This window comes from Ascaphus truei, chromosome 5 (genome assembly GCF_040206685.1).
Source record: "Ascaphus truei isolate aAscTru1 chromosome 5, aAscTru1.hap1, whole genome shotgun sequence".
Classification (NCBI taxonomy): Eukaryota; Metazoa; Chordata; class Amphibia; order Anura; family Ascaphidae; genus Ascaphus; species Ascaphus truei.
Genome location: NC_134487.1, coordinates 26989818 through 27012373, shown reverse-complemented (window position 1 = coordinate 27012373; position 22556 = coordinate 26989818). Strand labels below are relative to the sequence as shown.

The window sequence follows — 22556 nt, the reverse complement described above, 5'->3', positions numbered from 1 at the left end:
CTTTGAGTTGTTGGTAGCTTCGAAATTATCTTTCCATTGAGGGTCCAATTTTCACATCCATATGTGAGCACAGACAGAATACATTGGTCAGGCATTTTCCTCTTAAAGCACAGTGGCAGGTTGGCTTGAAAGCTTGTCTTGTTTCTTCCAAATGCGATCCATCTCATCTTTATTCTCCACGGGAGACATCGTTTTTCACTTCTTCTAGTTCTTTTCTATCTATTTTGAATTTGAGTTGACACATTTGTTTAACTTTGGTCTTGCTGAGATTCATACGGAGGCCCCATCTTTTTATTTGCTTTGGTGAGTTTTCGGATTTGTTGCTGAGGTTTAGAGAGACTAACAAATACTATTTCCTAATCTACGAATACTAAAATGAGTGGTAATCATACAGATTATATAGGCTGAGCAAAATCCAGGGTCTGCCCAAGCCAATTAGTGAGTATTCGGGTAGCCACAGATGTAGAAGTGCAGCGCACAGCGATAAACTGGATCCACGGGACAGCAGCAGTATAATGAAAATAAAAGTTCTTTATTGAGAAGTCATGGTGCAGACAGGTATGGGTGCAGGAAAAAACCTCTGTCTCTAACGCGTTTCACGCCTTGCTGGCGCTTCGTCGGAGAGTACAGAGTGGTGTGCTGTGGTTGCCCTCTTATAGAGATCCCAATTATCATAATCCACGGGTTGCCATGACTACATATCTATTATGTAAACAAATCATTGTCATGGGCACCATAGCGATATGTCATTTCCGTTTTTAAAAATATGTGCCATAGCGACACGTCATTTCCGGTTTAGTATACATCTAAATACGGATAGATTTGGCTTTGCTTTACCTCCACACTCCCAGATAACCCCTCCCCATGAGGTTAGAAGACGCGCTATCTAATACCATACCCAGCCGGTAAATAACAGTGACTCGCATATCGCGATACGTCACTTCCGGTAGACCAAGTGAGTCGCGTCACTTCCGGTTTATAAATTTTACACGGAGGTCTCAAATTATGATAATTGGGATCTCTATAAGAGGGCAACCACAGCACACCACTCTGTACTCTCCGACGAAGCGCCAGCAAGGCGTGAAACGCGTTAGAGACAGAGGTTTTTTCCTGCACCCATACCTGTCTGCACCATGACTTCTCAATAAAGAACTTTTATTTTCATTATACTGCTGCTGTCCCGTGGATCCAGTTTATCGCTGTGCGCTGCACTTCTACATCTGTGGCTACCCGAATAATTTCTACCAGCAGGAGCACGCTTTCCAGAAGGCACAATGGGCAAGGTCACGTGAGTTGTACCTTTAAACAGTACATAGAGGTATTTTATTGGTGTGTTTATACAAGTGTCAGTACCAGTCCACATTGGCAGTGAGGGGGTGGGGCTCATATATCTCCATCACCCACACTCACCAGGACATTTATTCAGGTCACAGACTACACACGCACCCATATATACCTCACTCAATTATATACCTCATACCCAGCCTATTCCCTTCAATCAAGAAATCATTGTTAATTACAGAGCATGTCACTTGAGCACTATATTTGAACATTGTTCTTCTACTTGGCAATTAGTGAGTATGTTCGTTAAAAAAAATGCAAGTATTGCAAATAGACTGATTGGTTTGTAGTTCCTGTGGTCTTCTTTGTCTATTGTCTTATGGGTGAGCATAACTACTGCATTTCTTCACTATTCAGTACTTATTCAATCTTCCCCTGGGACAATTACATTCTCCTGGATTTTCTTCTCTTTGCTAATTCCTACGGAAGGATACACAGTTCATCAGTGGTGGTTTCTTATCGCTCTTCGTAGTCTTGATTCTGCCGGGGAGTCGCACTACATCTGTATGTGTCTACAGGGGTTCACCCATCATTTCACATCGTGTGAATATCTGAGTCAAAAGATTAGATTCAATAAAATGACTTAGAATCTTAGATTGTAACCTGTGTGTGTGGGACTGGGACTCCTACCCCATAATGTTTTATTTTATGTGTTAGGCACCTATTTGACGTTTTCTGTCCTGTAATATGCTGTGTATATTTTCCCTGTAGAGGCTATGTTGGAGCTACAGTATATAGATAAAAAATACTGTAAAATACAAAATAATATCATGCTTGAGTGGTATATTAAATATGTTTTTTTATTTTTGTGTTTAACATTAAGATTTTTTTTATTATTGTAAACCTTTTATTTTCCGGTTTGCATATACAGAACAAGATTAGGGTGTGAGGGAAGGGGTATTCCAAACAATAAGAGGGATATTACAGGGGTGGGGTGAGGTTGGGTTATATACAGTTACAGATTAAACATAGTACAATACGTTCTGAAGGAACATTTTATATATCAATATCAATATAAAATAGGGCATTCATGGTGCTTTAGCCCAGTGTTGGGGAGATTTGGCATTCTTAAGGGAGTATTAAACAGGAAGCGGGGAATGGAGAGAAAAGGGAGTAACAAGGTAAAAATACAGAGGTGGGGGGGGGGCAAGTCACTAACAGACTCGGCTGTGAGAATATGCATTACAACCTAAATAAATCCACATGTATTGATTATGCAAACATTAATACCCATGGATCCCATATGTTTCTGAATTCGGACATGGAGTCATTAAGATATGCTGTTAGTTTTCCATACTGTGACAGAGTCACTGACTCAGTAGGCTGGAACAGTGAAGTAAGTGTGCTTTTCAGTCCACAGAGCGTTAATTCCTCAAAGAGAAGCCAGCAGCAGCTGCTAACTAATGGAGTTAATCAGCATATCTGAATGAGGAAGTGTTTTAAAAGACACAGGAAGCTGCTATGCTGGGAGACTGTTTTCCCCAGAGAAGGGGGAGATAGAAGTGCTCCCCAGCTGCGGAAGCTGGTACAGAGGAGGTCTCTGGGCTCAAGGTGGGGCTGAATTCCCCTAGGGAGAAAGGACGCAAGGCCGTGCTGAAGCAGTGACGTCTACTCCAAAGGACTGACAGATAAGCAAAAACACTTTATTGTTGTATGCAGAGACTGTGTTACCTTGTTCCATATGCCAGGGCATGTTTTGGCTTGGGAACCAGCTTAGCTGACCATGCAGTTAGTGAGGGTGAAAGCTATGGTGTAGTTAGCTTTCCCTAAAGGGAATAAGTGTTTATTTCCTATGTTTTATTATGACTTAAAGGGACAGTGCCCATTATGTTTATTTGTTTGTGGCTAATAAACCACTATAGTTAAAGCTTTACACAGCGTCTAGCGTCTTACTGACCCTGCCGCGAGGCCGTCCTGCCACAATACACATGGTTTCCCAGATATTGTTTTTAATTTGTGTTAGAGAAGGGATTGCCTGCGATTTCCAATATCTATCTTATTAGACGTCTGTCTGTTATCTACTGTGATATGAGTGATCAGTTTGTTTTCAGCCCTATGCGTATCTGGGGAGGGTCTTCCTAATTGGGGCCTCCATGGAACTCCTGGGGTAATATTAAGGATTTGAGATATTAATCTAATTATGTGTTCCCAGAGAGGGGCAGGTCCACCAAATGTGGAACAAAGTGCCTTCTTGACCACAATCATGCCAGCATCTATCAGAACAGGTTGTGTATTTCGGTTGTGGTTATATATCGGCGACACATTATTTTCTAGGTCTTTTCCTTGGCTAATGTATTGATAGAGGTCTTTTTAACTGACTCCCATATGTCGGACCAATCGTCCATGTCTAGGTGCTGATTTACAGTAGATCTCTTTCCCAAAGGGTCCTTAACATGAAGTTTTAACTAAAAAATGGCAATTAGAAAAATATGGCTTATTTACTGTAAATGTTACCTAGGACGGCTTGTTTGGCGGTGAGTAACATCTATGATGCCTATATGTGCTCTGCAGTATGGAGTCATACAGTATATACATAGAATTATCTAAACAAAATAAACATTTTAATGGCATTAGCATACACAATATAAGTTTTTAGACATGCATTGATTTCTGATGTGAATGAGGCCCTTAGTGCAAAAAAAAAAAAAAAATATTTTGATGACATTTCTAATGCTGTATACCAACTTTATTAAATAGTGATGGATTTCACTTTAAATTGCTTTAATGGCATGGATTATGAATAACATGTGTTTCTGCATTGGAGTTAGGGTCAAAAGTACAATTTAACATATCCACTGCACACAACCCTAATTCTGCAGGCTTAAAGTAGCAGTTCAAGCAATATCCTACGTGTGTTTTGTTTTTTTAATAAATCAGTTCTGTACTATGAGAAAATACTTGTAGCATTTAAAAAAAATGCTTTAAAGACATTTTTAATGTTTGTAATGTAGGAAGCATTTCCAAAATGACAACCCCTTCTCCTTCTGATAGGCTCTGGCTCTTGAAACCTGCCCTCTCTCTAGCTGTGAACCAATTGTATCTAGTAACTGCCCAGTCAATCATATTCTAGGAACTACATTGCCCAGAATGCTGTGCAAGAACTGAATTAAATAACCCTAAGCAAGCAATCTATTACAGTCGATTACAGGAGAACAGATCGATCTGCAGCTTCGCTAATCACTTGTCAGTGTGCAGATTGTATTGATGCACATATTGAATGGGGAAAAAATATATATATTTTTTAAAAACAGCAGCTTGACCTGCAGCAGAATATATAGACAGATGTCTGGATGCTGTTTGTTTTCCATTGCTGGCACGCCCTCTTTTATTGGGCATGTGTAAGGCTGGTCAGTATAAACTGGGATAGACCAGGGCAGTGTGCAAATTATTTTCAATAAAGACATGTGATACAGAAAATGAAGCGTATAGGGGGCAACATTTTCCCCCCGCACCCTCCTGTTCTCCTTCTCTGCTCGCGCCCCCTTCTTACCATGTCTTCAGCGTCAAATGACGCAGCGGAGTCACGTGACATCACGTTGCTATGTACACCGTGACCCCGCGGCGTCATTTGACGCCACGTTGTTGCCGAAGACAAATTAAGGGAAGTTGCAGAGGCCTCACGTGATCCCTCGGCATTTAATGTAAATGCCTTGGGGAAGAGCACGGGGCCTCTGCAACCGCCGTGCCCGCACCCCTGATGTATAGGATGGATGTTATGCACAAAAAGGTTCAAGGAGCTTGGTGAGACAACGTGTATTTTTCGGTGCTTCATCCATTAGCAATAAACTTCACCCTAGCTTCTAACCGAGTGCCCTCAGCCTGAAAAATGAGAAGCTGTACTATATTACTAGGAGACTTCAGGAGAACAGTAAAATGTCATTTTTTATTTAATTTATCTAAAATCTCCAAGCCTGCGGCTTGGATAGCCATGGACAAATACCACATTTTAATTAACTGAAATGTCCATTATAACCTAAAACCTTGTCGTTATCTAAATATCCTGAAGTGCTGTAATGAGAGATATTTAGTTATGGTAATGGTTTTGTAAAAAGGCTTCATAAACATAAAATATACATTATTTAAAGCACATACCAGAGGGAACCCACCTTTAGGTGATTATTCATTAAACTGCGATTGTGCCGATCGAGCAACTTTCATCTTCACAACCCCCATAAACTAGGTAAATAATCGCTTTAAAAATGTCACCTTGACTCAGATTCCACTTTCTTTACATCAAAAATGGAAGATTAACAAAGGTTATATTTTATATAACTGCACAATATTTGCTGAACAATATAAAGTGTGCTGTTTTAATCTTCTGAATATGAACACTGATTAGATTTGCCCGTAATGGTATACATCTGCAGTGTATGATTACTCAAACAAATGTTTACAATAGCAGCAAAGGTTTCATGTGGCTGAGTTGTGTTGCTAATTGGGACTGTACCTAATCTATTCCCACATCTGACATTGCTTACTGCTCAGTTCTTTACATGAAACCCTCTTATTTTAACAGTAATACAAAGAAGCTTTGTGTCAAGATCCCGTTATTTGTACGATGTAGCCCTATTCTGCCTCCTGTGTCACATTTCCTGGTTTCCCCTTGTTGCCATGGAAACCCTCCCTTCTCTTCGAGTTGGGCTGCTCCTCCTCCCCTTTCCATTTGGTGCAGCCCTACTGCTATTTCCCCTATGACCCATGTCATATCCTTCCTTTCTGTCCATGTCTGAATGCTGCTCAGGTCTCTTCCCTCAGCTTCCTGGTAAAGCTATTGTTATTTATCTATCCCTGTCTGCCATTATTGTCCCTATCACCTTTATTTCCCATCCCCTAGTGTGTATTACCTCAGTACTTTCTCCCCATTTTATTTCTATTTGTGCCCCAATAAACACTTCAGTAAATAAGAAGCTTCCCCTTGTATGGTATATGGGATTGAGTTAAATTGCCTGCATCTCCTACCTTGCCACAGTGGGACAGAACAAGACCCATCAACTGTACTAATTTTTTTACAGTGTGTGTGTACCTGACATTGCAATAAGCTCATGTTATTGGATTTTTTTGTGTGTGCATTTTACCCCCTTTTTCCATATAACACTGTAATTTGCGTCAACAATATTACACTATGTTCTTCTGACTTCGAAATTTGCCTTTTTTATTACCTGTTACTTTGGAAGTTGGATGGTACGTCTTCATCACACGTGCACCTAGAGACTCTGTTCTAATGTTTTTTTATTCTACTTTTTTCATCTCGTTTTACAAATAGCAAGTTTTCTGTCTTCATGTAAGAATTGACTAAACCGGTTTCTACTAATACAGTCTTGAACATTGCAAAGCCAGCAGTACAACCAACTTCACACTGATGATACCCATACAGGTTGATAGTAGGAGGTAGTCTGGCACACAAATACTCAGTTTAAATAAGATATCAGCTGCCGGTGCCCACGGACAGAAAGGGACAGTCCTGCAACATCCCCAGGAGTTCACATGTGGAAGGCAAGGTTCAGGCACTCGGTCTTCAGTATAACAAGTTTATTACAGCAAAAAAGAACCAACGTTTCGACTGCCACACTCTCACCTTGACAAAGACTGTGTAGCAGTTGAAAAGTTGGTTCTTTTTTGCTGTAATAAACTTGTTATACTGAAGAAGACCGAGTGCCTGGACCTTGCCTTCTACCCATTAAGGTTGAAACATGTCTGTGAATGGTTTCTCTGGCTTTGCATCTGATTTCCAAGTTGTTAACAGCGAGCATTAGCTTATATGGGCTCCATGTACCAATGGTTTTTCAGACAAAAGGTGACACGGTGTGCTCATTTGCATGTCATTTCCCAGAATCCCTTGCTGCAGTGGAAGCACTGTATGCTGGGTAATAATGGTGAAAGGCAGGGTTGCAGACCTGCCTAAGATATGTTAATGTGCTCACAAGTGATCTTTCTATTCTTTACATAAATATATTATAATATATACATATATTTTCAGTGTAACAGAATGTGTCTTATGAATGTTGATGTGTTTTTCCTTTTTCTAAAGTTATTTTTGGAATATAACTTATTTTGTTCCACTGAAGCTCCTCCTTGTAAGTATATTGGCTGTCCCTCAACATATGTCAGAGGCCTGTAAATTATTAATGTGTCCTAATGTAAGTAAAATTGACAATAAACTACTGGGGCAAAAAGCAAACATTAATTCAATAACATACAGAAGGTAGCAAGAGCAAGGTTGGCCAACTTACTGCATTCTTTGCCTTTAACTGGGTCTGGTAATCCAACACATGCTTGGTCGGCATTAGGTACAGCCACCCTCCATCTGGATCCAGTGCTGTCACATTCTGTGTATTCAAAGTGGTAATCACCCTGTAAAGCAAAAAGACAAACATTTTAGCTTAGTGGCATCTCATGAATGCAGTTGTTTAGGTGCAATATGGCGCCCAGAAATGGGCTTAAGAGAACGTGCAGGGTGTAGATCAGATAACTGATCCAACTACTTCAGATAAATCAGTTCCATGGAGCATGGGATGAAATACAAAGAAAAGCAAAAGAAGAAACGGGCTGATATGAAGCCCGTAATGAAAGGTGTCTGTTATACAGTCATGTGAAAAAGAAAGTACACCCTCTTTGAATTCTATGGTTTTGCATAGCAGGACATAACAATCCTTAGCAGGTCTTGAAATTAGGTAAATACAACCTCTGATGAACAACAACACATGACATATTACACTGTGTCATGATTTATGTAACAAAAATAAAGCCAAAATGGAGAAGCCATGTGTGAAAAACTAAGCATACCTTATGATTCAATAGCTTGTAGAACCACCTTTAGCAGCAAGAACTTGAAGTAATCGTTTTCTGTATGACTTTATCAGTCTCTCACATCGTTGTGGAGGAATTTTGGCCCACTCTTCTTTACAACGTTGCTTCAGATCATTGAGGTTTGCGGGCATTTGTTTATGCACAGCTCTCTTAAGGTCCAGCCACAGCATTTCAATCGGGTTGAGGTCTGGACTTTGACTGGGCCACTGCAACACCTTGATTCTTTTCTTTTTCAGCCATTCTGTTGCAGATTTGCTGGTGTGCTTGGGATCATTGTCCTGTTGCATGACCCAATTTCAGCCAAGCTTTAGCTGTCGGACAGATGGCCTCACATTTGACTCTAGAATACTTTGATATACAGAGGAGTTCATGTTCGACTCAATGACTGCAAGGTTCCCAGGTCCTGTGGCTGCAAAACAAGCCCAAATCATCACTCCTCCACCACCGTGCTTGACAGTTGGTATGAGGTGTTTGTGCTGATATGCTGTATTTGGTTTTCGCCAAATGTGGCGCTGTGCATTAAGGCCAAACATCTCCACTTTGGTCTCGTCTGTCCAAAGGACATTGTTCCAGAAGTCTTGTGGTTTATTCAGATGCAACTTTGCAAACCTAAGCCATTCTGCCATGTTCTTTTTAGAGGGAAGAGGCTTTCTCCTGGCAACCCTTCCAAACAAACCAGTCTTTTTCTAATTGTACTATCATGAACTTTAACATTTAACATGCTAACTGAGGCCTGTAGAGTCTGAGATGTAACTCTTGGGTTTTTGCAATTTCTCTGAGCATTGCATGGTCTGACCTTGGGGTGAATTTGCTCGGACGTCCACTCCTGTGAAGATTGGCAACTGTCTTAAATGTTTTCCACTTTTGAATAATCTTTCACGCTGTAGAATGATGGACTTTAAATTGTTTGGAAATGGCCTTATAACCCGTCCCAGATTGATGAGCAGCAACAATTGCTTCTCTAAGATCATTGCTGATGTCTTTCCTCCTTGGCATTGTGTTAACACAAACCTGAATGCTCCAGACATGCTAAAACTTCGGCTTTTAGAGGTGGTCACACTTGCTGCTGATCAATTAATCAAGGGCATTTGATTAGCAGCACCTGTCTGCTACTTAGCATCTTAATTCCTATGGAAGCAGTAAGGGTGTACTTAGTTTTTCACACATGCTTCTCCATTTTGGCTTTATTTTTGTTAAATAAATCATGACATGGTGTAATATGTCATGTTTTGTTGTTCATCTGAGGTTGTATTTACCTAATTTTAAGACCTGCTAAGGAACTAAGGATTGTTATTATGTCCTGATATGTAAAACCATGGAATTCAAAGAGGGTGTACTTTCTTTTTCACATGACTGTATCGTATGCAGAGTTGCAATGCATGCAGCATTGTAGATTTGTGCAGCTACAGTAAGTCCCTGCCTTTTTCGATCTTCAAATCTTATTTTGTAGGAGGAATTCATACTGTATGTACGTCACGTTCTCTCACTTCGCAGCCACAGTGTGTGGTTATTACTGTACTAGATCACTTCTTCTGTCTAGTTCAAAGTACAAACTACAGTATTTAGAATAGATCGCACAGAAATACTTCTTCACTGACAGAAAACATGGGTCAACGTGATCTCTGCATTAACACGTACAACAGGTTTTTTGGAGCATGACAATTTCGTTTTTCTTCAAATTGATGCTGAAGTGTGTTACATTCAATGCAGATTCTGTGCCAGGAAGTGTTTGTCACCTAAGGACCTGTCTGAGATATTTTTTTTTTTTTTTTAAAGCAAAGGGGTAAAAGCGACGAAGAAAATACAGAATTTGATGCATCACATTATCATATGCACAAAAATTATACAGGTGGTGCACTCCCGACCCCCAACCAAAAACCCCCCCAATCCCCCCCACCCACCTCAACAGGTCTAAATCACAGTTAAGGAAATGCCTTCTCAGGAATTGGTATTGTGCTGGTTTTTTTGCTTATCTGTTTCCTGATGGCGAAACAGGTTTCCTGCCTTGTTTTCTACTGTGATCTCTACATTTTTTTTCCGGGGAGTGGAAAAATTGCACATTAAAATCAGCTTTTCTCACACTTCAAGTTTTAGATTGAAGTGTGTTTTAAAGAGGCACTCCAGGCAACACCATGTGTTATTTACATCGTTTTGAAGGAGGGGACATCCTGAGCTGAACCGTGTTGATTTTAGCTCTGGGATTCCCCCTGGTTCCCGAGAGACTTACCTACGCAGAGGGTGCAGAAATATTGGCAGCACCTCCGGAGCTAAGTATCTCGGGAGGTAGGAGGTCCCCGAAGCTGAAATCAGCACGGTTCCCCTCCAGACACCCCCTGTTTCAAACATGTACAAGATTTTTGGGCCAGTACTAAAATGATGCTCTTGTTTTGCAGTTGCTAATAATTAAATGATGTTAAACTTCCACAGATAGACCTGGTGGTATTTGTGCCTCTACAGAAAAAAAAAGTATATGCAGTAGTAAATTCATTATTTTTTTTAATACTTATCAATGTTTCCTGGTTCCAAAACTTGGACAATAATGGGGAGAATAGAGCAGAATGAAGGTTATGAGTTTTAAGGGAAATGGTTGAGGGTTTTAGGATAAATATAAGCATTAGCATTAGGAGTTAAGGTTAGGGGGTTTAGTGTAAGGAGTAAGTTACAGCAGGGGTGCGCAAACTTTTCTGTTTGTTTTCCCGCCCTGCTCACGCACCCCCCCTCCCCCCACCCCACTGATTACTCGCTCTCTGGCCTGGGCGGTGTCATATGACGTCACAACGTTATGTGATGTCGGGTTGCCACGGCGACTCGCTACCATTTGACCCCGCGGCATTATTTGACGCCACGTTGTCATGGCGACGCGTCACCGGGCAGCAGGTAAGAGAGAGTTACAGGCCTCGTGCGCTCCCACGGCATTTCATTTTTTTATTTTTTAGTCCGGATACTTCTACAATCAACCACTCTCTAATATATTTTGCTAAAAGTTGATATTCTGTGGGATTGCACCGTAGATAGCTATCCAGTTTTAACCATATTAATTGATCTCAACAATGGAATTATTGTTACATTTAGCTTTCATTAGAGGCTTATGTCTAACCAAAGAATGGATCTGCTGCAGGGATTTCCAAGTTGCAGGTACAAAAGAGTTGTTGGTAAATTCACAATTGCCATCAGAGCTCATCTGCCAGGCTAGCTGCTGTAAGGGGTGTATATATAGGTGGTTGTTTACCTTACTGTGTATTTGGAGCTGCTGCGAAAACAGCTGAAATCTGCGGATCTGGAAACTGCGTCTACGCGGGGGCTCAATGCTTAAGAATTGGACCGCCCCTGCAGCAATGAATCCTCCAGCGCCGGGCCTACAGCAGTCATATGACCATAGGTGGCCCAAGTGCTGCGAACCGCAAGGTTTGCAACATATGTATCTAGTTTAAACACAAAAATATGATGTTACCTATAGGCTGTGTGCCAGCTGAGGCCGGGGTTGTGTTGAGTCTTTAATAGTCCGCAGGAGACCAGTATTATTGGCTCAATTTGTCTTATTATTGTATCACCAGATAAAGTCCTTGGCTTACCCTGATCACACAGTCACTCGGGGACAGTGAGATATTGAAAGACAGGTTTAATAATGCTGCCCAATCAGTTGGAACAAGTCACAAAATTGCAAGCCATTAGAATTCCATCCCTCTACTCATCGCCCAAAATGAGAGCCAGCTTCCTCCCTGCTCCGGATTCCCCGGGATGCTGTGTTACTTCTATTTGCGTCATTAGGCCTCCAGGTTGCATTTAGTATGAGCATCCAGAACGGGACTGGCGCCGCACTATTACATATAGTGCTGTATATTTTCATAGGAAGACAACAGAAAACTATCATCAGAATGCTGATGTGTAAGGCCATGAATTTGTGTGAGCGGTTCAGCCAATGAGGGCAAACCGCTCAGGACCACGCCTCCGCCACGCCTCCAAGCCTCATCTGCCCTGTCTCCCCGGTATAATCAAGATGCTGCTCGGCGGCAGTGCTGGGTGACGTCACAGAATAGCGCTGCTGCCTTGCAGCACTTGGTATAATCAAGGCCTTAGGGTGAGTCCCCTGTCAGCACTGCAGCACGCGCGCCCGGCGGGGGGGAGGGCGGCATGCGCCCGGCGGGGGGGGGGGGGGCAGCGCGTGCACAGCGCTGCACCGCGATCTGCGGTCTGGGGGAGAGAGAGAGCGTTTGCGACAGGAGGGGGTGTGGCGGTGGGTTTGTAGGGGCGTGGCTATGACCTCACGCGGCTGGTTTGCACTCATTGGCTGAACCACCGGCGGGGCGTGGCCACGAATCCGTTGCAAACTATGAGTTTAAATTTCCCTGGCTGCCTGAAAACCTGTCGCGCACCGCTGGGGAAAGGTGCGCGACAGGGTATTAACTGGGACCGGCCTGACTGGTGGGGGGAGCTTGAACGCACAGGGCACGCCGGGGGCCGTCCCCTTAGGCTGTTGCTGCTGTAGTACTAAAGCAGCAATGCGTAAACTGGGGTGCGTGCCGCCTTGAGGGGGGAGCAAGATTATTTAGGGGGGGCGCAGGCGGCGAGCGGCGAAACCTTGTGTGCGCGGGCCGGCAGACACTGTGTGTGAGCGGCCAAGAAGCTGCACGCGGGCGGGCAGCCAAAGGAGATGTGCATGGGCGGGCGGCTGAACAAGCTCAAGTTCCGTGCTGCTGCTTTTCTGCTCTCTGCTTGCTGCGGGGGCGGGGCCTTGCTGCTTTTCTGCTCTCTGCTTGCTGCGGGGGCGTGGCCTTGCTGCTTCTTTGTGCTCTCTGCGGGGGCGGGGCCTTGCTCCTTCTCTGTGCTCTCTGCGGGGGCGGGGCCTTGCTGCTTCTCTGTGCTCTCTGCTTGCTGCGGGGGCGGGGCCTTGCTCCTTCTCTGTGCTCTCTGCTTGCTGCGGGGGCGGGGCCTTGCTCCTTCTCTGTGCTCTCTGCGGGGGCGGGGCCTTGCTGCTTCTCTGTGCGCTCTGCTTGCTGCGGGGGCGGGGAATTGCTGCTTCTCTGTGCGCTCTGCTTGCTGCGGTGGCGGGGCCTTGCTCCTTCTCTGTGCTCTCTGCATGCTGCGGGGGCGGGGCCTTGCTGCTTCTCTGTGCTCTCTGCATGCTGCGGGGGCGGGGCCTTGCTGCTTCTCTGTGCTCTCTGCTTGCTGCAGGGGCGGGGCCTTGCTGCTTCTCTGTGCTCTCTGCGGGGGCGGGACCTTGCTGCTTCTCTGTGCTCTCTGCTTGCTGTGGGGGCGGGGCCTTGCTGCTTCTCTGTGCTCTCTGCATGCTGCGGGGGCGGAGCCTTGCTGCTTCTCTCTGCTCTCTGCTTGCTGCGAGGGCGGGGCCTTGCTGCTTCTCTCTGCTCTCTGCTTGCTGTGGGGGCGGGGCCTTGCTACTTCTCTGTGCTCTCTGCTTGCTGCAGGGGCGGGGCCTTGCTGCTTCTCTGTGCTCTCTGCGGGGGCGGGGCCTTGCTGCTTCTCTGTGCTCTCTGCTTGCTGCGGGGGCGGGGCCTTGCTGCTTCTCTGTGCTCTCTGCTTGCTGCGGGGACGGGGTCTTGCTGCATCTCTGTGCTCTCTGCTTGCTGCGGGGGCGGGGCCTTGCTGCTTCTCTGTGCTCTCTGCGGGGGCGGGGCCTTGCTGCTTCTCTGTGCTCTCTGCTTGCTGCGGGGGCGGGGCCTTGCTGCTTCTCTGTGCTCTCTGCATGCTGCGGGGGCAGGGCCTTGCTGCTTCTCTGTGCTCTCTGCTTGCTGCGGGGGCGGGGCCTTGCTGCTTCTCTGTGCTCTCTGCATGCTGCGGGGGCGGGGCCTTGCTGCTTCTCTGTGCTCTCTGCATGCTGCGGGGGCGGGGCCTTGCTGCTTCTCTGTGCTCTCTGCGGGGGCGGGGCCTTGCTGCTTCTCTCTGCTCTCTGCTTGCTGCGGGGGCGGGGCCTTGCTGCTTCTCTGTGCGCTCTGCTTGCTGCGGGGACGGGGCCTTGCTGCTTCTCTGTGCTCTCTGTTTGCTGTGGGAGCGGGGCCTTGCTGCTTCTCTGTGCTCTCTGCGGGGGCGGGGCCTTGCTGCTTCTCTGTGCTCTCTGCTTGCTGCGGGGGCGGGGCCTTGCTGCTTCTCTGTACTCTCTGCTTGCTGTGGGGGTGGGGCCTTGCTGCTTCTCTGTGCACTCTGCTTGCTGCGGGGGCGGGGCCTTGCTGCTTCTCTGTGCGCTCTGCTTGCTGCGGGGGCGGGGCCTTGCTGCTTCTCTGTGCTCTCTGCTTGCTGCGGGGGCGGGGCCTTGCTGCTTCTCTGTGCTCTCTGCGGGGGCGGGGCCTTGCTGCTTCTCTCTGCTCTCTGCTTGCTGTGGGGGCGGGGCCTTGCTGCTTCTCTCTGCTCTCTGCTTGCTGTGGGGGCGGGGCCTTGCTCCTTCTCTCTGCTCTCTGCTTGCTGCGGGGGCGGGGCCTTGCTGCTTCTCTCTGCTTGCTGCGGGGGCGGGGCCTTGCTGCTTCTCTGTGCTCTCTGCTTGCTGCGGGGGCGGGGCCTTGCTGCTTCTCTGTGCTCTCTGCGGGGGCAGGGCCTTGCTGCTTCTCTGTGCTCTCTGCATGCTGCGGGGGCGGGGCCTTGCTGCTTCTCTGTGCTCTCTGTGGGGGCGGAGCCTTGCTGCTTCTCTGTGCTCTCTGCTTGCTGCAGGGGCGGGGCCTTGCTGCTTCTCTGTACTTTCTGCTTGCTGCGGGGGTGGGGCCTTGTTGCTTCTTTGTGCTCTCTGCTTGCTGCGGGAGCGGGACCTTGCTGCTTCTCTGTGCTCTCTGCTTGCTGCGGGGGCGGGGCCTTGCTCCTTCTCTGTGCTCTCTGCTTGCTGCGGGGGCGGGGCCTTGCTCCTTCCCTGTACTCTCTGCTTGCTGCGGGGGTGGGGCCTTGTTGCTTCTTTGTGCTCTCTGCTTGCTGCGGGGGCGGGGCCTTGCTGCTTCTCTGTGCTCTCTGCTTGCTGCGGGGGCGGGGCCTTGCTCCTTCTCTGTGCTCTCTGCTTGCTGCGGGGGCGGGGCCTTGCTCCTTCTCTGTGCTCTCTGCTTGCTGCGGGGGCGGGGCCGGGGCCTTGCTCCTTCTGTGTACTCTCTCCTTGCTGCGGGGGTGGGGCCTTGCTCCTTCTCTGTGCTCTCTGCTTGCTGCGGGGGCGGGGCCTTGCTGCTTCTCTGTGCTCTCTGCTTGCTGCGGGGGCGGGGCCTTGCTGCTTCTCTGTGCTCTCTGCATGCTGCGGGGGCGGGGCCTTGCTCCTTCTGTGTACTCTCTCCTTGCTGCGGGGGTGGGGCCTTGTTGCTTCTTTGTGCTCTCTGCTTGCTGCTGGGGCGGGACCTTGCTGCTTCTCTGTGCTCTCTGCTTGCTGCGGGGGCGGGACCTTGCTGCTTCTCTGTGCTCTCTGCTTGCTGCGGGGACGGGGTCTTGCTGCTTCTCTCTGCTCTCTGCTTGCTGTGGGGGCGGGGCCTTGCTGCTTCTCTGTGCTCTCTGCTTGCTGCGGGGGCGGGGCCTTGCTGCTTCTCTGTGCTCTCTGCGGGGGCGGGGCCTTGCTGCTTCTCTCTGCTCTCTGCTTGCTGCGGGGGTTGGGCCTTGCTGCTTCTCTGTGCTCTCTGCATGCTGCGGGGGCGGGGCCTTGCTGCTTCTCTGTGCTCTCTGCATGCTGCGGGGGCGGGGCCTTGCTGCTTCTCTGTGCTCTCTGCATGCTGCGGGGGCGGGGCCTTGCTGCTTCTCTCTGCTCTCTGCTTGCTGCGGGGGCGGGGCCTTGCTGCTTCTCTCTGCTTGCTGCGGGGGCGTGGCCTTGCTGCTTCTCTGTGTACTCTCTCCTTGCTGCGGGGGCGGGGCCTTGCTGCTTCTCTGTGCTCTCTGTTTGCTGTGGGAGCGGGGCCTTGCTGCTTCTCTGTGCTCTCTGCGGGGGCGGGGCCTTGCTGCTTCTCTGTGCTCTCTGCTTGCTGTGGGGGCGGGGCCTTGCTGCTTCTCTGTGCGCTCTGCTTGCTGCGGGGGCGGGGCCTTGCTGCTTCTCTGTGCGCTCTGCTTGCTGCGGGGGCGGGGCCTTGCTGCTTCTCTGTGCTCTCTGCTTGCTGCGGGGGCGGGGCCTTGCTGCTTCTCTGTGCGCTCTGCTTGCTGCGGGGGCGGGGCCTTGCTGCTTCTCTGTGCTCTCTGCGGGGGCGGGGCCTTGCTGCTTCTCTCTGCTCTCTGCGGGGGCGGGGCCTTGCTGCTTCTCTCTGCTCTCTGCTTGCTGCGGGGGCGGGCCTTGCTGCTTCTCTGTACTCTCTGCTTGCTGCGGGGGCGGGGCCTTGCTGCTTCTCTGTGCTCTCTGCTTGCTGCGGGGGCGGGGCCTTGCTGCTTCTCTGTGCTTTCTGCGGGGGCAGGGCCTTGCTGCTTCTCTGTGCTCTCTGCATGCTGCGGGGGCGGGGCCTTGCTGCTTCTCTGTGCTCTCTGCAGGGGCGGGGCCTTGCTGCTTCTCTGTACTTTCTGCTTGCTGCGGGGGTGGGGCCTTGTTGCTTCTTTGTGCTCTCTGCTTGCTGCGGGGGCGGGACCTTGCTGCTTCTCTGTGCTCTCTGCTTGCTGCGGGGGCGGGGCCTTGCTCCTTCTCTGTGCTCTCTGCTTGCTGCGGGGGCGGGGCCTTGCTCCTTCTCTGTACTCTCTGCTTGCTGCGGGGGTGGGGCCTTGTTGCTTCTTTGTGCTCTCTGCTTGCTGCGGGGGCGGGACCTTGCTGCTTCTCTGTGCTCTCTGCTTGCTGCGGGGGCGGGGCCTTGCTGCTTCTCTGTGCTCTCTGCTTGCTGTGCGGGCGGGGCCTTGCTGCTTCTCTGTGCTCTCTGCTTGCTGCGGGGGTGGGGCCTTGCTGCTTCTCTGTGCTCTCTGCTTGCTGCAGGGGCGGGACTTGCTGCTTCTCTGTGCTCTCTGCAGGGGCGGGGCCTTGCTGCTTCTCTCTGCTCTCTGCTTGCTGCGGGGGCGGGGCCTTGCTGCTTCTCTCTGCTCTCTGCTTGCTGCGGGGGCGGGGCCTTGCTGCTTCTCTCTGCTCTCTGCTTGCTGCGGGGGCGGGGCCTTGCTGCTTCTCTGTACTCTCTGCTTGCTGCGGGGGCGGGGCCTTGCTGCTTCTCTGTACTGCTTGCTGCGGGGGCGGGGCCTTGCTGCTTCTCTGTGCTCTCTGCTTGCTGCGGGGGCGGGGCCTTGCTGCTTCTCTGTACTCTCTGCTTGCTGCGGGGGGCGGGGCCTTGCTGCTTCTCTGTGCTCTCTGCTTGCTGCGGGGGCGGGGCCTTGCTGCTCCTCTGTGCTCTCTGCGGGGGCGGGGCCTTGCTGCTTCTCTGTGCTCTCTGCTTGCTGCGGGGGCGGGGCCTTGCTGCTTCTCTGTGCTCTCTGCTTGCTGCGGGGGCGGGGCCTTGCTGCTTCTCTGTGCTCTCTGCTTGCTGCGGGGGCGGGGCCTTGCTGCTCCTCTGTGCTCTCTGCGGGGGCGGGGCCTTGCTGCTTCTCTGTGCTCTCTGCTTGCTGCGGGGGGCGGGGCCTTGCTGCTTCTCTGTGTTCTCTTGTTGGAGTCCTTGAATATTACAGTAAAAGTAATGGTTTGGCTATTACTGAACTTAGCTCCTTAACAACTCTCTTGGATGTATGCCATTGTGGCCAGGTGTCTTATTTACATTAATTTTATCAAGCTGCCTATACACTTCTTCCTCAGTTAACAAATTGTTCATTAATATGGAGGTTGTGGCTTCCTCCTGTGGCACTATTTTTGCAATTGATTCCTCCCTGGTAAACACAGAGGCAAAGAATTTGTTTAATACCTCTGCTTTTTCCTTATCTCCTATAATTTTCCTGCCCATTTCACACTGAAAGGGTCCTATGTTTTATTTTCTAATCTTTTTGTTATTTAGGTACTTAAACAACTTTTTAGGGTTGAGCTTACTTTCTATTGCAATCCTTTCTTCATTTTCATTTTTTGCTAATTTGATTGCCCTTTTGCAATTTTTGTTACATTCCTTATAATGCTGATACGCTGCCTCCATCCCTTCTGACTTCAAGAATCTAAACGCCTGCTTCTTCTTTTCCATTTCCTCCCCTACCTGTTTATTTAGCCACATTGGTTTCTTTTATATTTCCTACCCAAGGATATACACTGATAAGTGTGCTATTTAACAATATTTTAAAGACTTCCCATTTATCTTCCAAATTTTTCCCTGCAAAATCGTCATTCTCATGTATTCATTGTAGATTATTCCTATGTACTAAAATCTGCCTTTCTAAAATGCAAAGTCGCCCATATAATATGTTTTTTGATAATTTATTCAAATGAGACCATGTTATGATCACTGTTTCCCAAATGTTCCAGGACTTGAATATTTGTTATTATTTCTACATTGTTTGATATTACCAAATCCAGTATTGCCCCTCTCCTGGTTGATTCCTCAATAATTTGGGTCAGGTAATTGGCTTTCAGCATCCCCAAAAACCTGTTTCCTTTCATTGTAATATTAATCTTATTGCCCCAGTCTATGTCTGGATAATTAAAATCCCCCATTATGCAAACATGACCTAGTTTTGATGCCATCTCCATTTGCAAAAGTATTTTGGCTTCCTCAATCTCACAGATATTTGGTGGTTTATAGCATATCCCTACAAACATTTTCTTTGTACTTTTACCTCCACTGCTAATTTCTATCCACAAGGTCTCTACATTTTCATCATTCCCGTCATAAACATCTTCCCTCATAATAGGTTTTAAATTCAGTTTAACATATCAACATACTCCACCTCCTCTTCTATTTGCTTGATCCTTCCAAAAAAGGGAATAACCCTCTAAATTAACTGCCAGTCATGAGTTTCATCCCACCATGTTTCAGTAATGCCTATGATATCATACTGCTCCCTTGTAGCAATTAATTAATTCAAGCGCCCCCATTTTATCTGTCAGGCTTCATGCATTAGCAAGCATGCATTTAAGGTTTTTTTCCAGCCTGTGCTACTGTTATCTTATCTGCTCCTTCCTTTCTGCTCCAATTGGATTTAGTCTTTAGAAGTTTAGTAGTATTATCTGTATTTAATATGGGTCACATATTAAATGCCTGCTTGCCAAACTCCCACTTCCCCCCACTCTACCTTCATGACTCCTTACTATTTCCTCAATCCTATCTATTCTGTCTACTTCATTATCTGTTTCTTGTCTCTTCGCCCTCTTTCCTAGTTTAAAATCTACTCCAAACTTTTTAACTTCCTCCCGCTAGCACAGAAGTTCTCTCTTCATTGAGGTGCAATCCATCCCTAGCATAAAGATAGCACCTCTCGAAGGACTCTAAAATTCCCAAACCCTCCTTCCTACACCACTTTTTTAGCCATTCATTAACCTCCATATAGTAGTTCAGGAAATACTACCTTGGAGGTCCAGGCCTTTAGCTTGCGGCCTAGATCCTTGAAATAATTTTTTAGGACCCTCTATCTTTCTCTTACCTTGTCATTGGTGCCAACATGTACCAAGATCACCGGGTCAGTCCCAGCCCCTCCCAACTAACTGATTCGCAATGTGCCAAACCCGAGCAGAGCTGAACATCTCAGCAGTTCTTAGGATATCCACAATATAATATCTTATAGATAGATAAGATTTATTTGACCATCCAGTGCGATACTTTTCTGCTATACATACCGTATATTCCGGCGTATAAGACGACTTTTTAAACCAGGAAAATCATCTCAAAAGTCGGGGGTCGTCTTATACGCCGACTGGGGCGCATAGAAACATACTGACATTATAGTGTTCATAGCAGCTCGGCTATTCGCACTCAGTTAAGTTGAGTGCAAATAGCCGCACAGCTATTCGCACTCAGTAGGAAATAAAATGGAAAAAAATAAACACCCCAGCCAGGAATCGAACCATGGTCCACTATGCTAATGGCCTGGAGCATAACCACTGAGCTATAAGACTTTATGACATTTTTCTAGTGAATAAAGGCATAGAAACCTACTGACATTACAATGTTCATAGCAGCACGGCTATTCGCACTCAGTAGGAAATAAAATGGAAAAAAAAAAAGACAGAACACTCCCTTATTGACATTCTATACACCCTGCATTTGTAATCAGCGCGGCTTTAGGTCCCCAGTCAGCACTGTGACACGCGCCCGGCGGGGGGCGGCGCATGCACAGCGCTAGTCCGCGATCTGTAGTCTGAGGGGAGAGAGAAAGTTTGTGACGGGAGGGGGTGTGGCGGTAGGTTTGCGGGGGCGTGGCCATGACGTCCCGCGGCTGGTTCGCCCTCATTGGCTGAACCGCCGGCGGGGGCGTGGCCACGCCTCCGTCACAAATGCCAATCTCAAAGCCTGAGAGGGAGCGTGGCGTGCTGGCACACGAGCGCTGCGCTCTGCTCCGCTGTGCAATTTGTGGCTAGGTGCACGCTCATCTGGGGGTGCGGCCACAACGGCACTGAGCTGGTTCGCCCTCATTAGGTGAACCGCTTACGTGACGAGCTTGGAGGCGGCAAATTCAATTTTGCTTGCTCTGCAAGCGTCTCAAGCCCCGATGCTCACCCTGGCCAGACACATAAGGCCTCGGCCAGGGTTCCTGCTAGCGTGCGGAGGCGCGCTGAGGCTCAGGGAAAGCGGGTGCTTTCCCTGGCCTTGGACACCGCGCCGTCCGGGGGTGCGTCGGGGGCGTGTCGGCGGGCGGGCCAGTGACGTCACGGAGCTCGCGAGCCGCTCACGTGACCGGACTTGCGCGCCAGCAAGCGGGGAAATGTAAAATTTCCCTAAGACCTACGCTTCCGCAAGCGCGCAGAAGCGTAGGCGAGCCCCTACTAAAGCCGCTCTCATTGAGGCTGTAGGGGCTCAGTGCTGAGCGGAAGCGCGCCTCCGCCCGCAAGCACTAAACATGGATGCGGCCTTATGCATAATGATGTATACCAATTATAAACTGGGTTACGCTATATGTGCTGTACACCATTGATCTTAATCAGGGCCGCCAACAGCGGGGGAGAAAGGGTACTGGCGTCCCTGGCCCCGTGGGTCACGCGCGGCCGGGCGCCTGTTAATTAAAAAAAATAAGAAATCACTGCAAAAAAAATCGCGTTGTCTACCTGTGGTAGCGCCGGAAGTAGTCTGGGTTAAGCTTCTGGCACGCCGGCATCAGAGGGAGCCCCGTTTCGCGTGGGACCTGCATTGCGAGACTGGTGCTTCATGGCCGGTGTCAACTGCTCTGACCCCCCATCGGGCCAGCATCAGCCCCACCCCCGCAGCACACTGGTGCGCGCGTGAGCAGTGGCGTGATGCCTGCAGCGAGGCTGGCGGCAACTGCTGTGACCAGCCACCGGGCCCCCCGCTGCACCGCCACACCCCCCCTTCTGCAACGCCCCGCAGCCGGAAGGTTATTATTAACTCCCGTGGGTTATTTTTTTAATATTTATTTTAAACACCCCAAAAAATCAGACTTACCAGCAGGGGGGGGGGGGGGTGGCGTGAGGGTGCGCTTGTGGGTGGTGGCGGCGGTACTGGGGTTGGGGGAACAATGCTGCGGGTGGGGGGGGGCAGCAGTACGGGGGTTTCCCGCGGCTGTGTGGGTTGTCTAGCGGCTGCGAGGGGTGACGGGACTGCCCTGTCATGCGGGGGAGGGGTGGCGGTGCAGCGGGGGGCTCGGTGGCTGGTCACAGCAGTTGCCGCCAGCCCCGCTGCAGGGATCACGCCACTGCTCACGCGCGCACCAGTGTACTGCGGGTGTGGGGCTGATGCTGGCCCGATGGGGGGTCAGAGCAGTTGACACCAGCCATGAAGCACCTGTCTCGCGATGCAGGTCCCACGTGAAACAACATGTTTAGTGCTTGCGGGCGGAGGCGCGCTTCCGCTCGGCACTGAGCCCCTACAGCCGCAATGAGAGCGGCTTTAGTAGGGGCTCGCCTACGCTTCTGCGCGCTTGCGGAAGCGTAGGTCTTAGGGAAATTTTACATTTCCCCGCTTGCCGGCGCGCAGGTCCGGTCACGTGAGCGGTTCGCCGAATGAGGGCGAACCAGCTCCATGACGTCACTGGCCCGCCCGCTGACACGCCCCCGACGCACCCCCGGACGGCGCGCTGTCTAAGGCCAGGGAAAGCACCCGCTTCCGCACGCTAGCAGGAACCCTGGCCGAGGCCTTATGTGTCTGGCCAGGGTGAGCATCGGGGCTTGAGACGCTTGCAGAGCAAGCAAAATTTAATTTGCCGCCTCCAAGCGTGTCACGTAAGCGGTTCACCTAATGAGGGCGAACCAGCTCAGTGCCGTTGTGGCCGCGCCCCCAGATGAGCGTGCACCTAGCCACAAATTGCACGGCCGAGCAGGGCGCAGCGCTCGTGTGCCAGCACGCCACGCTCCCTCTCAGGCTTTGAGAGTTTGAGATTGGCATTTGTGATGGAGGCGTGGCCACGCCCCCGCCGGCGGTTCAGCCAATGAGGGCGAACCAGCCGCGGGACGTCATGGCCAC

General features: G+C 49.1%; 1 protein-coding gene across 2 annotated transcripts in view; it reads right to left on the bottom strand.

Annotated features, from left to right (window-relative positions):
- Positions 1-22556, bottom strand: part of ELAPOR2 (endosome-lysosome associated apoptosis and autophagy regulator family member 2) — a 166188-nt gene that overhangs the window by 73317 nt on the left and 70315 nt on the right. For both annotated transcript variants that reach the window (XM_075599549.1, XM_075599550.1), the window contains exon 2: positions 7572-7692. In XM_075599549.1, the coding sequence (XP_075455664.1) occupies positions 7572-7692 (121 nt within the window). The remainder of the gene's footprint in view (positions 1-7571; positions 7693-22556) is intronic.